General features: G+C 45.9%; 1 protein-coding gene and 1 pseudogene across 1 annotated transcript in view; one reads left to right on the top strand and one right to left on the bottom strand.

Annotated features, from left to right (window-relative positions):
• The window catches only part of LOC110286239, a 37,709-nt pseudogene extending 28,389 nt beyond the window's left edge, over positions 1–9,320 (bottom strand).
• Positions 9,321–9,673: 353 nt separating this feature from the next.
• Hcfc1 (host cell factor C1) overlaps positions 9,674–15,828 on the top strand; it is a 24,546-nt gene continuing 18,391 nt past the window's right edge. Inside the window, exons 1-4 of the mRNA XM_029473021.1 lie at positions 9,674–11,139; positions 11,336–11,375; positions 12,414–12,566; positions 12,666–12,711. Coding sequence (XP_029328881.1) covers positions 10,947–11,139; positions 11,336–11,375; positions 12,414–12,566; positions 12,666–12,711 — 432 coding nt within the window. The 5' untranslated portion in view covers positions 9,674–10,946. The remainder of the gene's footprint in view (positions 11,140–11,335; positions 11,376–12,413; positions 12,567–12,665; positions 12,712–15,828) is intronic.

The following is a 15,828-nucleotide window of genomic DNA, read 5'->3' as shown; positions in this document are numbered from 1 at the left end:
TAAAGGTGTGCGCCACAACTGCCTGGCTCACAATGATTTAATTACAGAGAATAAAGGCTGAATTTTTTCTACCATTATTATTCAGCATGTAAGTATCAAATTATTATGTCTATGGATTGCATTTTATTAGAATGTTTTGTTTCATTTTGTTTATTTTGAAATATTGTCACGTAATATAGTCTTGGCTGGTTAGAAACTCAAATATAGGCCCAGTTGGCCTCAAACTCATACAGATTTCCCTGCCTCTGCATCCAGCACACTGAGGTTACATTGTTGGAATTACAGATATGTGCCATCACTCCTGGAAGAATATTAGTTATTTTTTATTTTTAGTTATTTTTGTGACAAGGTCTTTTTACTATATAGCTCTGGCTATCCAGGAACTCAGTATGTAGACCAGACTAGCCTCAAACTCAGAGTCCACCTGCCTCTGCCTCCTAAATTCTTTTAAGCTAGCACCCCTAATGAAACAATGTTATTTCTTAAGCAAGTGCCACTTTCAGCCTCCAACAATATCATCATTGGACCTGGATCCTGAAAGGTGGATAGAGGTGGGCCAAGGCACTGCATCTGAGCCCTTTGCTGACATTTTCAGAGAGTTCTTCACATGTGGGTTTGGTTATGACTCACCAGTGAGCTCCCACTTGAGATGTACCCAACCAGAACAGAACATCCAGTCTAGGCACCCAGGTCCTAAAGCATCTCACAGCAGAAACCACAGCAATGGTCACAAAACAGGTCAGGAAGCTCTGGTAACCAGGCCTTGGGGAATTAAGAGGTGCCTCTTGACACCCTGGCCTCACATGCAGGCCACTTAGCAAAGACAAGGTGTCTTTTTTCCTTGGGCCTGTCCTTTGACCTGTTCAGTTATTCATTTGATTTATGCAGAATAGTCCTGCATTGTTGTCTGCCCAGTGAATAAAAAATGCTTAAACAGTGTTTGAGGATACAAAGATAAGACTCCTGGGGTCTAGAATTGGAAAGATCCTGAGTTTGATCCATAGGAACCACATTATCACATAGCAAGAGAGAATTGACTCCCACAAGTTGTCCTCTGACTCCATGCATACTATGGCAAACACATAAAAATATGTAATTTTAAAGAAAGTCTCCATTATAGGCTCGATGTGTTTTAGGTGAAATAAGTTGAAAAGGGCAAAAAGAATTGATATGCTACCACCAGAAACAATTGGCTTTCAGCTGGCAAGGCCTTCAGTATATCTTTACAGTTTTGCCTCAAGGGTACATTAATTCTCCTGCCCTGTATCCCAACTTAGAAGGGATCTTGATCATTTGTCTCTTCCTCAAAATATCACATTGGTGCACTATATTGATGACAGTATGCTGATTAGACCATTTTGAACTCATTGACAACATGTATGCATATCAGAGAATGGAAATAAATGCAACCAAAATTCAAGGACCATCTACCTCACTGGAATTCTTAGGAGTCCAGTGGTGTGGGGCATACAGAGATGTTCCTTCTAAGGTGAAGGATAAGTTCTTACATTTGGCCCCGCCCATCACCAAGAAAGAAGCACAATATTTAGTTAGTCTATTTGGATTCTAGAGACAGCACATTCCTCACTTGGGTGTGTTACTCTGTCCCGGGAAGCAGCTAGCTTTGGGGGTGGAAGGCTGGAACAGGAGGAGGCTCTTCAACAGGTCCAGGTTGCTGAGCAGGCTACTCTACCACTTGGACTATATGATCTGGCAGACCTGATGGTACTTGTGTATCAGTGGCACATAGAGATGAAGTCTGGATCCAGTCTTTGGCAGAAGAGACCTTTGGGAATTCGATGCAAGGCTCTACCATCATCTGCAGACAAACACTCTCCCTTTGAAAGACAGCTCTGGGCATGCTATTGGACTGTAGTGGAAACTGAACATTTGACAATGGGCCACCAAGTTTCCATTCGACCTAAATTGCCCATCATGGACCCACCAAGTCATAAAGTAGGACATGCACAACATCAATCATTATTATTATTATTATTAATCTATTATTAGGACCTGAGTATACCAGGACTTGGTTTACTGATGGTTCTGCACATTATGCAGGCAGCACCCAGAAGTGGACAGCTGCAGCATTACAGTCCCTTTCTGGGACAACCCTGAAAGACACCAGTGAAGAGAAATCTTCATAGTGGGCAGAACTCGGGCAGTACACATGGCCATACATTTTGTTTGGAAGGAGAAATGTCCAGATATGTGATTGTTAGTGGATTCATGGATTGAGCTGATGGACTGACTCAATGGTCAGGAACTTGGAAAGAACATGATTGGAAAATTGGTGGGAAAGCCATCTGAGAAAGATGTGGATAGATCTCTCCAAATGGAAGCATGTGAAGATATTGTATCCCATGTAAATGCTCATCAAAAGGTGACTTCAGCAGAAGAGGAGCTCAATAATCAAGCAAGTAGATAGTATGCCCTGTTCTGTGGGCAGTCAGTCTCTTTCCACAGCCATCCCTGTCCTTACTCAATGGACACATGAGCAAAGTGGCTATGGTGGCAGAGATGGGGGTTATGCTTGGGCTCACCAACACGGACTTCCACTCACCAAAGCTGACCTGGCTACAGGTGCTGCTGAATGCCATATCTGCCAACATCAGAGACCAACACTGAGCCCCAGGTATGGCACCATTTCTTGAGGTGACCAGCCAGAAACCTGGTGGCAGATTAACTACATTGGACCACTTCCTCCGTGGATAGGACAACATTTTGTTCTTACTGGAGTAGATACTCTTATTCTGGCCATGGATTTGCCTTTCTTGCACTTAATGACAAAACCACCATCTGTGGACTTACAGAATGCCTTATCCATCCTCATGGTATCCCGTACAATATTGTTTCTGACCAAGGAACTCATTTCACAGCCAGAGAAGTCTGACAGTGGTCCCACAATCATGGAATTCACTGGTCTTACCATGTTCCCCATCATCCTGAAGCAGCTGGTCTGATAGAAAGATGGAATGGCCTTTTGAAGATGCAGTTACAGCGCTAACTAGATGGCAGCGGCAGCAGCAGCATGGAGGGCTGGGTAGAGTTCTTCAGAAGGCAGTATATGCTTTGAATCAGGATCCCATATATGGTACAGTTTTTCCCATAGCCAGGATCCATGGGTCCAGGAATCAAGGGGTGGAAGGGTCACTATCACTCCTAGTGACCCTCTAAAATTTTTTTGCTTCCTGTTCCCACAACCCTAGGTTCTGCTGGCCTAGAAGTTTTGGTTCCAGATGTGGTAGTGCTCCTACCAAGAGCCACAATGAACATTCCATTGAACTGGAAGCTCAGATGTCCCCCCTGTCAGTTTGGGTTTCTAATGCCCTTAAATCAACAGGCTAAGAAAGAAATAACAGTGTTAGGAGGGGTGATAGATCCAGATTACCATGGGGAAATTGGACTGCCTCTCCACAATGGAGGTAAGCAGAATTATGTCTGGAATGCAGGAGATCCCTTAGGGCGCCTCTTAGTACTACCATGTCCTGTGATTAAAGTCATGGGAAACTACAACAGCCTAATCCAAGCAGGATGACAAAGGACACAGACCCATCAGGAATGAAGGTATAGGTCAAACCTCCAAGAAAAAAGCCAAGACCTGCCGAGTTGCTGGTTGAAGGTGAAGGAAATACGGAATGGGTAGTAGAGGAAGGTAGTTATAAATACCAATTAAGGCCACATAACCAGTTGCAGAAACTGGTTATGATTATAATTGACATGAGTATAGTGACAATTTTGGCATTTTGGTGTCTTTTAAAAATCCACAGAAATATTATAAGAATCTGTTTTTGTTTTAATCCCTGGTGTTGGATTGTCTGCAGCAGCTGACTGATTTGCCTTGTGTTCTAGCAGGGGTGTGATTTTTGCCAGCTGAAGATAAGTTTCTGCAATGTTGTTTAGAACTCTGGGAAATTTTCAGAGAGTATATAAATGCTAGAACCCTTAGAGGGTTGTGGGTTGTTGGTCATGGCTTATTAAGTAGTTGTGCACAGAGAAGAAACAACAAAAGAAATTAGTTAGCCTGACGTTAAAGATCAAACTTGCCTCAAGGAACTCAATATCCCTAATCAGCAGGAAGTAGTCTAACCATAATAATGTCACCCTCTTTCTAACCCCCGACTTTATTCAGGGATCTCTTTCCTTTCTATCCTTTTTTTCTCTTATCTAGTGTTAGGGTGTTGAAATGGTGAGAAAAAAAAAAACTGGGTAGAGAAGGGTGGAAGAAAGAAGAACCCACAAAGTAGGCAAAGTCAGCTACCCAGAGTTCTCCTGGTATGAGAAGGCCTGGTCTGCCTTTTTCCTCTGTGGTTACAGAAAGAATATGGTTTAAAAAAATCCAAAAATGACCCTTCATTTTGCCAATTCTCAGTCTCAAGCACCAGAAAAAGTAAACAAAAATGAGACAGTATCCACAGTGTGTTCACCTTCTAGTTCACAACCTCTAGAAGGCGCTGGAAGTTTCTATTTCCTGAGGACTTTGGATCTGTCTTTCTTGGTGCCTAAGCTGTGTTTTTTAATCTATATACTATAAAAATCCTGCTTATTGTACTAGCTGCTTTAACATGTGTGGAATGACATTTCCCAGGTCTGCATTACAAATTACAAGTCTTCCCCTGTGGTGGCATTCCACATGTAGGAGTTTCTAGGTTGGTCCCAAGGCCTTTTAAAACAAATTCCATTGGGTAAAGTCTGAGTTTGGGAATCTGGGCCAAATTAAGGGAGGATAATAAGGATTTCCCCTCCTACCCTACCAAAAGGACCGAGCCACAAATAACCTTCTACTTCCTGCAGTCACACAGTCACAGAACCAGAGGCAACTGTGCAAGGTTTTTGGTTTTTGGTTTTTTTAAGTGTGTGTGTGTGTGTGTCCTGTTTTGCTCTTTGAGATGGTGTCTCACTATGTACCTCTGGCTGTCCTGGAACTGCTTTGTAGAACAGACTGGCTTTAACTGAGGATCTCTCAGCTTCTGCCTCTTGAGTGCTGGGATTAAAGGCCTTTGCCACCACTGGCTGGCTAAAGGCATACATCTTTAATTTAAAAATTAATTAAATGTATCTATGTGTTTGTGTGTCTGTTCTCGTGTGTACATGCACATGTAGAGACCAGACTTGCAGAAGTCAGTTCTCCCCTTCTACCAAATGGGTCTCGGGAATATATTTAATTCAGGTCATCAGGCTTAGTGGGAATTAGTTTTCCTTGCTAAATCATAAATCATCTCATGGGTTATTAGGTTTTATTTTTTGAGACGGGATCTCACTGTGTATCCCTGATTGGCCTGAGATTAGATATGCAGACCAGACTCTCCTTAAAGTCACATATGTTCACCTACCTTTGTTTCAGAGTGCGAGATTAAAGAGGTGCACTAGGTCCTTGTTTTTTGTTTTTAATATTTTATTATTCTTTGACATTTTCATACACGAATACAGTATATCTCAATCAATTCCAGAGGTACTTGCTTTGTTTTTTGTTTGTTTGTTTGTTTTGGATTGGAGAGAGTTCTCATATTGTAGCCCAGGCTGATTTAACAAACTTACTCCTGGCTCTATCTTCCAAGTGTTGGAATTAGAGGCATGTGCCACCACTCCTAATGAGAAAGGTATTAGCATTAAAGGGAGAATAGGCTCAACTTAATGTTCTGAAAATGATGCACAGCCAATTGCAGCTGAGAGGTGGCAAAGACACAAGGAAAGGCCTTAAACTCTCTGTACTCTAATGTCAAGCTATGTACCTTCCAGCCCTGTTTTTTTTTTTTTTTTTTTTCAGCCATGTAACTAGAACCAATTTGCTTACCTATAAAATGTGGAACTTGGCAGCTCTTTCTTGATACCTACACCCATGTTTCTAGTGCAAAGTATTCTGCACACACATAGTCATTTTTTTCCTGAAACAGGGTTTCTATCTGTAGTCTAGGCTGTCCTAGAAATCAATTTGTAGTCCAGGCTGGCCTCATAGGGGTGATAATCTGCCTGTCTTGTTTTCTGGCCTTGAGAGATTACAGGCATGAGCTACCACACCCAAGTTTTAAAATTTGTTTTATTTTAACTTTATTTTTGGTATTTCAAGACAGGATTTCTCTATGTAACAACCCTGGCTGTCCTGGGGCTCACTTTGTAGACCAGGATGGCCTTGAACTCACAAGAGATCCACTTGCCTCTGCCTCCCTAGTGCTGGGGTTAAAGGAGCCACCATGGCTAGCCAATTTTTGTTTTTTTGGTTTTTTGTTTTGTTTTGTTTTGTTTTGAGACAGGGTTTCTCTGTATAGCCCTGGCTGTCCTGGAACTCACTCTGTAGACCAGGTTGGCCTTGAACTCAGAAATCTGCCTGTCTCTGCCAATTTTTTAATATACTTATTTTTTAAAAAAAATTTTTTGAGCTAGGTGCAGTGGTGCACGCCTTTTATCCCAGCACTAGGAAAGGAGGTGGATCTCTGAGTTTGGGGCCAGTCTGGTCTACAGAGTGAGTTCCAGGACAGCTGGAAGCTACACAGAGAAACCCTGTATCAAGACAAAACAAAACAAAAACCCTCAAAAGAAAAACAAACAAAAAAATAAAATGAAAATTCTCAACTTCAAGAAAAAAGTATAGCCTCATGGCTCATATCTGTAATCTCAGCTGATAGGGACACTGAGGCAGGAGGATTGAAAGTTTAAGAGAAGTCTGCCTGAAGTAAACCCTGACTCAAAAAGTTTTTAAAAAAAATTGAGATATAGCTCAGTGGTAGGACACTTGTCTAGAATATATAAAGGCTTGGATTCAATCCCCAGTAAAAATAATAAATGTACAGTATTTTATTGTTTCTTTCTTAAGACAAAAATCTCCTACTGTGGTCTAGGCTAGTGCCTGCCTTGGTTACCATCCCCATCGTCTTGTCTCAACCTTCCAAATCCTGGAATTACAGGCAAGAGCAAGTACTGTTGAATGTCAAGGCCAAATGTCCAACTTCCTTCCTGAAGTTTAGGGTAGGGCATAGTTGACTTCTACTCTCCTCCCTTATCTTCTCACCAAACCCATCTGTTCTTTGGCTTCTCAGATATGTCCTAGAGTCCCCTGGATCCTGGGGACATAACTGCTGGGCTTAAATATGAGGTTTTCTTGCCTTGAGTATATGTTGCTAAGAAGGACCACCAGGTCTAATATATGTGGGTCCCACTACTGAAACTCATTACCACCATCAGGGAAACCGAAGTTTTTATCCTAAGTTTGTCGCCATGTCTGGAGTAGGGGTGGGGGCACATCTGCTCTTGTATTCTTACCTCCAAGTCAGGGTTAACATGGTCTGTATTTGGAGGCCCTGAATCTTTCTTAAGTACCCTTGGACCTCATCATATTCCTTCTAGCCAACCTTTTGGCTAGAGTCAAAGTACCATTCACACGTATCCTTGAAGAGGCTTCAGCTGGGACACAAGCTGAGGCTCCATCTGGTGTCTCTGCATCCTTCCCTGCACCCATATGGATCTCTATATTAAAGTTCTCTGCACCCATATGGGCACCCACATAAGCCTGACTATCTTCCAGCATGCAGAATGGTGACATGATGATAGGACTCAGATCCTGTCAACTGAGGAGGACATCCAGGAAGGGTATAGATAAAGCAGTCCTTCCTGCAAATGGAATCAGAGTCTACCAGAGTCAGAGATGAAAGTCACATACAATGAAACTAATTGCCCAAGTCTCCTAGGAGAATCAAGCTGGCTTCTTTGTAGCTTAATTCCTTGTACCCTTGAACTGCCATGACCCTTGTTCTAGGCCAAACAGCTCTTTAGAAATTACCCCTAGCAACTGACAGGGAAGACATATAGTGTTGGCTCTTAGGTCTTGGGTCTATTGGGAATATCCTGCCAAGTGTGACAATGTATCTTGCCTTCACTCCACCTCTATTTCTGTAGAAACTAGTTGTGTAGCAGGCATTTGCTCCAAATTTCAACCACTCTGTCCAGCTAAGTTTAACAACTTCCCAGCTAAGGAACATCTTCATAAAATACATGTTCTTTACACATGCCTTTTTCTTGTGGCTGTATAGATTTAAGCACCAGCCACTGTCACCTCCAAACTGGAACAGAGGTAGCTTTTTGGCTTGCAGTATTTATGAGAACATTCTATTGTGCCCAGGACTGTCCAATGAGATTTTTCTGCAGATGTGAAGGCATAGAATGGGACACTCACAGATTTGGATAACCATAGCTACCTATAAGCCCCCAGCCCCCAGAGGACCTAATTGGTAGCTTCTGATTTTGAGAACAAAACATGCTGAATTCAGTTAAGCTCCTGGAAGACCAGCAGCTCAGATCCTTTATTTTACAGGAAGTGTTTGGATTATAAAAGAGACTGGCCAAGGTCACCAGCTCTTAATGGTGCAACAATATAAACAGGGGCTCATCTCTGGCCTTTACTAAATGAGTATTTGCAATTGGATAAACTAAAAGCTGAGAATACTAAATAAATTTAATACATGAAAAGAAGATTATTACATATTGTTTACAGTATGACATGGTAATTTGCACATGATATTGATATCAAATTATAAGATCTACAGCAGGTTCAATACAGCAACATTAAAAAGTTATTCAGACTGCCAGTAGAGCTTGTAATTTAATTTCTAGATCTGTATAAAGCAGCTACAGGATCTATAGTGATCTGTACATGTCCTTTGATGACAAAGTCACAGGTGTTTCTGATACTCCTTGTTCTGCTTCCTACATTTTCAATTATAGGAAATGTCAAAATTCTACTAGTAGTTAAAATAAGGATGGAATAAAGAAAGGTTAGTGTGGAGAAATAATTTGTTTTTAGTTTAGGCTCTGGGACATCAGTTTAGGACCTCTGTGCTACAACCTGCCTATGACAGTGATGACAATGCTGTGCCTAAATGGCCTCCTTGGAGACTTGGAACGTAGAAATGAAGACGATAACGCTCCTTTTTCAAGGTTGTTGTGTGAGCTTACAATATTGGCGCGAAAAAAAAAAAAAAAAACCAGCGTTCACCATCCGGGGATTTTTACTTCTCTGCCTTTGCTGGGGAAAATTCAAATCTCAAAAAAGGGCGGACCCATAAAGATGCTGTACGCCTGCGCAAAGGCGGGGCGAGAAGCCCTGGGAAGAAGGCGGGGCGGGCGACGCGAGTGGCGCAGACTGCTCCCGCGCTGGCTTTGCTCCGGTGCCGGTAGCCTCCCTGGGCCGCTGGCTGCGGGTAGCCTGGTGCGCTGCGATTCAGAGCGCGTGGCCCGGTCCTTCGGGAGGCGCGGGCGGATGTGGAGACGCCTCGGGGTGTTGCTGGCGGTCCTGGGAGCGGGCAATAGCTCCGCCCCTGTGAGCTCATGGCGTCACCTTCCGCTCTGGCCCCGCCTGCAGCTACCCGCTGTAGCTGGCTTCTAATTGTCGCAGAGTGTTCGGAGCGGGAAAAGAGATGCTTCTCAGCAAAGGGTGCAATCGCAGTATTCTTTGCCACCCTTAACTACCATGTGTCATGCCGCCACTGCTAGTTAAAGGCCATTTCTCTGGTTTGTGTCCCATCAGCGACCTGGGAGACAGTTCCCAGGGGGCGTGGCCAAGCAAGCGAGAGGAGTTAGATTTTCATCCGGGCATCCCCAGATGCCGCGGCCATCTTTGTTTTGTGCTGAAACTCGCTATTGACGCCCGCAGAGGACCGGGCGTGGGGAAGTGGCAAGATGGCGACTCCCAGAGTGGAGGCGTGGAGGAGCCCTGGTGGGGGGGAGCGCAGGGCGGGGCACTACTGCACCTGACCTGAACTCTACTGTTTCTAGCTTACTGCACAGAGCACCAACTCGCCCGCAAGTAGACAACGCACTGGTTTTTAAAGAAGCTTTTAATTCTTTATGAGCTTTGGGTCCTTTAAGAGGCTTGAGACCAGAGTCAAAGACGTGCGAAGGCGGGGAGGAGGGGGAAAGGTGACGTCTTCTGACCCCGCCCCCTCGCCCGATAGCCGCCATGTTTAGTTGTTACTTCTTCACACAAGATGGCGGCTCCCAGGGAGGAGGCATGATCGCCCTGCCGTTACCGCTTCTTCTGCCGTACAATTGTTACTTCGGGTCTTAACTCCTGCTCTTTCGAGCGGCTCCTGTGGGAAGGAGTCTTAAGGAGGGAAGCGAGGATTGGACGCTGCCTTGCGTTTGGTTTGCTGTGGAAGAACTGTCCAGGAAGAAGAGAATAGGTGGAGTGGGGGGGGAAGAGAAGCTAGTCTCAAGATGGCGGCTCCCAGGGCGGTCGCCACAGCCTGAATAGCAGAAGCGGACTCAAGGGAGAGGTGCAAAACCTCTCGAGCCGTACGGGTCGGGGCTTGGAGCAGCAACTGGGAGCTGGAGCCCGTTCCGCCAGCCTCTGACACGCCTTTATTACTTAGGAACGTTGGGGTTCTGCGATCGGTGGTTGTACTAAGTGCTGGGTGGGGAAGCAGGACGGTTTCAAGATGGCGGCTTCCACAATTGTGGTCTGACTGTCGGCGAAGTTGAGACAACCGCGGCATTTGTGGCTCTTTTCCACCCGCCCCGGAAGCCAGCCAGTGCTGGGGACGGGGGGTGTGGGAACCGGGCCGGGGCTCCGCCATTTCCGGCGGGGGAGGGCTACGACTGAGGAAGGGAGGAGAGAGAGGCGGCTCAAGATGGCGGCTCCCAGAGCCTCCTGCTCGAGGTTCTAAGCGGGAACACCCGGGCAAATAGTTAGAGCGACGGCGCTCAGTGGCCTCCAGCTTCTCGGGAATAGGTGCTCTGCAGTTCTGAGAAGCTTTTAAGGATACGAGCTGAGTGAGAAGGGGGGGAAGAGCCAAAGGAAGGAGGATAGTTAAGATGGCGGCCTCCATGGAGTCGTCCACCGCTGTGTAAGGAGCCGCTTCTTCGTGAGAGCTCCCTTAGACGAAAGGGGGTGTGTGAAGAATTAAGGGTATCCTCCCATTCAGTGACCTCTTCCCACTGCATCCTTAACCGGAACTATGGCTTCGGCTGTGTCTCCCGCAAACTTGCCAGCGGTGCTTCTGCAGCCCCGCTGGAAACGGGTTGTGGGCTGGTCGGGTCCCGTGCCCCGACCCCGCCACGGCCACCGTGCAGTGGCTATCAAGGAGCTTATAGTGGTGTTTGGCGGCGGCAACGAGGGCATAGTGGACGAACTACACGTGTACAACACTGGTAAGTGCTACCGCCCTGGGTTTCTTAAAGTCTTCCCTCCATCTCTCCTAACCCTTCTTTTCCCCTATCTTCTCTTCTCCTATCTCTCGCTCCCCTGATGTGTTTTTCTTCTCCCTTTGCACTTATTGCCATCTTTGCTTTTTCCCTGATTTTTCAACCCCCGTTCTTACACCCCCGTACTCTTCTGTGTTTAAAGGTTGCATTTCGGTACTTAGAGAAACCCTCTACTCCGACTGGTGAGGGGGAGGGGATGTCGCGGGCGACAGTGACTTCAGACGTACACCGTTACCCAGTGGGCTGGGGCTGGCGCGGCAGCGGATGTGTTCTCTTGGCGCAGGCGGAATCCTCCCCCCTCCTGCGATAGTCCTCATCTCCAGCGCCCATGCTCGTTCGGGAGAAAAGATAATATTTAGATCACAGATCAGTTCTCTATACCCAGAAAAAAAGAGGGAAGCATTCTTTAAGGTGCAGGCTTTTAACAGACTAATGCGACCCTCGTGGCAAATACGAATGGCATGATGACTATACTGCCCCCCCACACACACACACACATACACACATGGGGGTATTGTACGAGTTATGAATTTTTGTAGGTTTTTTTTCCCTTCAAATTATTTCTTTTCCTAATCTGGTGCCTTAACAATTGAGTTCCCCCACCCCGCCCCCCATAGCAGACTGGAGGGCTCAAAAGTGTGTCTTTTTGTGTGTGTGTGTGAGATTGAAGGGGTTAACTAGTGCCTCCTTCCCCAAACCCAAGCTCTTGCAAATTGGGAGGAGCCTATCTGCAGGTATAGCTGATCTAAAGCCTGTCCTCTGTCCCCTCCCTTATGGGAGCCACATGTTGTTCCTTGCTTGCTTCCCTTGCTCTGTCTCTAGGACAGAAAGCTTTGTCGAATCCTTCTGTGGTAGCCTCTTGGCACTTTCTGCACATGTAGTACAGGGGATTGGCCTGAGTCACCGGTTGACTGCCCAAGAGCCTTCAGGACCTTTTCCTTGCCCTAAGGGAGAAGAAGTGCTGGGGCTTGCCAAAGCTGAAAGTATGTGCCAGTTGTGTCCAGGTGAGAGCCTGGAATACTAGTGTGGTCAGACAGAGCCAGCCCCCTTGCCTCTGGTAGACTAGAAGCTTCCCTCTGCTGCAGTAGGTGCAGCCTGCAGTGCTTCCTCCCTTGCCAGCTCCTTAGCCTCTTCCGTGCACCCTCATCCTTTCTGGGCCCCTGCGGTCCCAGGCACCTCCTCTTCATTTGAGGGCAGGACCAAGTGTGAAGCAATTGACCCCACCCTCCATCTCACACACTCCACACTGAGGAGGCAGAAAGTAGGCAGGAGATCGTGGTCTGGGGTAGTTCATTGAACAAGAGTTGGAGCCAGACTCTCCTGGCAGGTTCCCAGCACCTCCCCTGCCAGGCTGAGTATACAGGCCTGCCTCTGCACCTCTGAACTATTCCCCCTCCCAAGTTGACTCTGAAAGACTGGTGGGTTGTTCAACCCTCTTGAGTTCCTTGTCTCTCCACACCTGTTGCCTGCAGGGAGCTGGGCTTTTCTCAGGGCCTCTGCAGAAAGGGGAGTGGGAAGGTTGGTGATGCTTATGTCAGCCCAGGCAGCTGTGGTGGCAGAAATTAATCCAGTAAGGTAAGGCCAAGGACAGGGATGCAACTTGTGTAGTAGTAGAGCTGTTTTTAGAGATGTCTTCCACAGGAGCAGCAGCAACACCTTCTCCATTTCCTGGACGGCCTTTCTTCTACTAAGGCCCAGAGCAGACTTTCTGGCAGGGAAATACAATTTTAGAAAGTAGGGCAGGGGCCTAATTACAGTCAGCTCCAAAGTCCATTGCAGGCCTATGTCTTAGCTTCCTAGGACCTCTACATATTCATTAGTTTATTGAAAACAATTGACCACTTTGGTGTTAATTTGTTACCATTTTGCAGAGGTTGGATGTTAGAATGTAACCCCATTTCTAAAAAGTCAAGTTCCCTTACAACAAAGGCCTAGAATCCTCCAAAACAGTTTTCAAATTGTTCTGATCAAGTTTTAGGTGACTTGAGAGAGCAACTAGCAGACCCTGCTATACCCTCTTCTTCACCTTAATAGGTGTACCCCTTGTGTTGATGGTGACAGGGTCTCATGTATTTGGCAGGCTCAGAGTTCTAACAGTCCTTGTGCTATTCTGGCTGCCCATCCTTCACTACAACTGCCTCTTCTGCTTACCTTCGTTTTGTTTTCAAAGAGGCCTGAGTTCATAATCTGTTCATGCCTCTGCCTATAGCCCTTTGCTTTTGTGGGATCAGTACTTACCCCTTTAAAGAGTATGCTCTTCTAGAAACTCCTCTTTTCCTCTTTGAAAGAGGAAAGAGATTCAGGGTGTGTGTGCACTTGGCTGTATTGGTCAGCTCTTCAGTTTGCAAGGGGTGGAGTATAATTCACCCAGGGGTTACCCAATGGAATTACTGGGTTTGTGTGTGCTAGAGAGTGCATGCATACATGACTTTGCCCCTTTAGAGGCAGTCACCATGGGGTCTGAGAGACCCTTCACTGGCTTTTGGTAGGTCTTGGGGTTGCAACTGCCTGTGAAGGAATTTTATTTCCATGAGGCAATTCAGATTACTCAAGAGGCCTCAAGCTCGAGGATCCACACAGGCTGAGGTGAAATGTGCTGTGGTGAAGCTGGGTGTATATGAACTCTCTTCCAGGCTGTTTTTGCCTTGGTGGATATTGGAAGTAAACACCCCCCCCCCCAGGGTTGGGTGTGGATCAGAGCCTTGAGCAAGTTCTGTACCACTGAGCCACATCTCCAATCCCTCCATAGACTTGGGGGTGGGGTGGGGCGGTTTACAAAATATCTAATGGGACTTCCTACTTATAAGGAAATTGGAGTCTAAGAGGGGAAGTGACAAGTCCAAACTAGGACACTGGTAGAAGTGGGCCAGAGTGTGAACCTTAATAGACTTAGAGACACATCCATTTACCTCTGTCCATATACCTAAATTTCATTAATTCAAATAGGTATCACATCTGTTTCCCTGTCTATTTCAGGCTCTCCTTAACAGGCTCACTTCCTTATTGGTTAGTTTTGCTAATTAGGAAATAGCCTATTTACTCTTCAAAGCTCTGTCTTAAATGTTTTCTACTCAGAGAAACCTCCTTCAGTTATGTCCTTTGTCACCCTTACTCTGCTCCCAAGGGTTGGGCATGGTTCCAGGCTCTTTCAGCTTTTCTTCCTATCAGTGGAGAGGTTCACAGCCTACCTACCAGATGGGAAATAGGAGGCCTGGGCCTTCTTTGTGCCTTCCAGCATGGGGCCTGCCACATCGGAAATGATTTTGCTATAACCAATCACACTGAAAAGAAAATAATTTCTTGAACTGCACCGTGTTCTCTGCTGCATGGGTATTATCAGTCTATATGGTGGTGGGGAGACAAGCTACAAATGACATTGGACTGAAGAAAGGGAAGGTAAAAAAGTATCTTGAACTGGAGCCTGCAGACAGGTGGACTCCTTTCCTCAAATTCCCCTCTTCTGGTGAGGGTCAGGCTAGAGGGCCAGGGACATGCCAAGGTATATCAACAATGAGGGACCCAAGGATTGGGTTGCATGATACCCCACTGGGTGTTTGAGGGAAAGGGAGAGCAGCTGTTAGATTTACAAGGTAGAGAGAGAAATTCACATACTTCCACAATTGTAGAAAGTAAAATGGGGATGAGATGGTATGTGAGATGAGATGGTATGTTCTCTCCATACCAAGAATTTTACTCCCTAACAGGCTCATGATGGAAGTTGGGAATGGCGTCTTCTGCCTTACCAGAAGAAGAAACATTCTAGAGCCAGATTAGTTCCTCTTAGGTCTCAATAGGAGAAGCTGGTAATCTGGGAGGCTCAAGAACATCATAGTTAACTTCTGGCCTGGTCGTTTGGGTCCGAGGATCAGCATGATAGGAAAGCTGTGGGCTAGCTAATCCCATTTGCCATTTAACTTTTACTCAAGACTCCCTACCTGTTGCTTTAACACAAGGGTTCTTATCTGAGTGAGGGACTACCCATATATGTGACAGATAATGAATCAGTGGATTTTACTCTGAATTCAGGTGAGTTAACCTTCGTGTGTGTGTGTGTGTGTGTGTGTGTGTGTGTGTGTGTGTGTATTTTGAAACAGGGTCTTTTATAACCCAGGCTCACCCTCAACTCCTGATCTTCCTGCTTCCACCTTTCAAGGCCTAGGATTACAGGTAACTGGGGGCTGGATTGAGGCTGCCTCAGAGGTTTCCTGCTAGCTTTTCTTTTGTAATTTGGATGAAACTTCTTCCATGGATTATTTACTTGTGCATAGTTGATTTACCTCAGTATTGGAAGCTCCTACATTTCTTGATTCATGTTTGCACTTGGAATAAGAAAATAGGTCAAGAGCCAACATTTGGATGTGTGGGCACATGCATGCATGCATGCATTTCCACAAGCAGTACAAGCTGCATCACTCCAGCAGAAAAATGGCAGAGGATGGGGACTATAGTATTGTCTTTAGTGACTCAGCTAAACCACTGAGGAGTCTTAAGAGCTAGCTGGTTGCCGGGCGTGGTGGCGCACGCCTTTGATCCCAGCACTCCGCAGGCAGAGACAGGCAGATTTCTGAGTTCGAGGCCAGCCTGGTCTACAAAGTGAGTTCCAGGACAGTCAGGGCTATACAGAGAAACCCTGTC

This window comes from Mus caroli, chromosome X (genome assembly GCF_900094665.2).
Source record: "Mus caroli chromosome X, CAROLI_EIJ_v1.1, whole genome shotgun sequence".
Classification (NCBI taxonomy): Eukaryota; Metazoa; Chordata; class Mammalia; order Rodentia; family Muridae; genus Mus; species Mus caroli.
The sequence above is the reverse complement of the archived record's forward strand: the minus strand, read 5'-3'. Positions and strand labels throughout refer to the sequence as shown.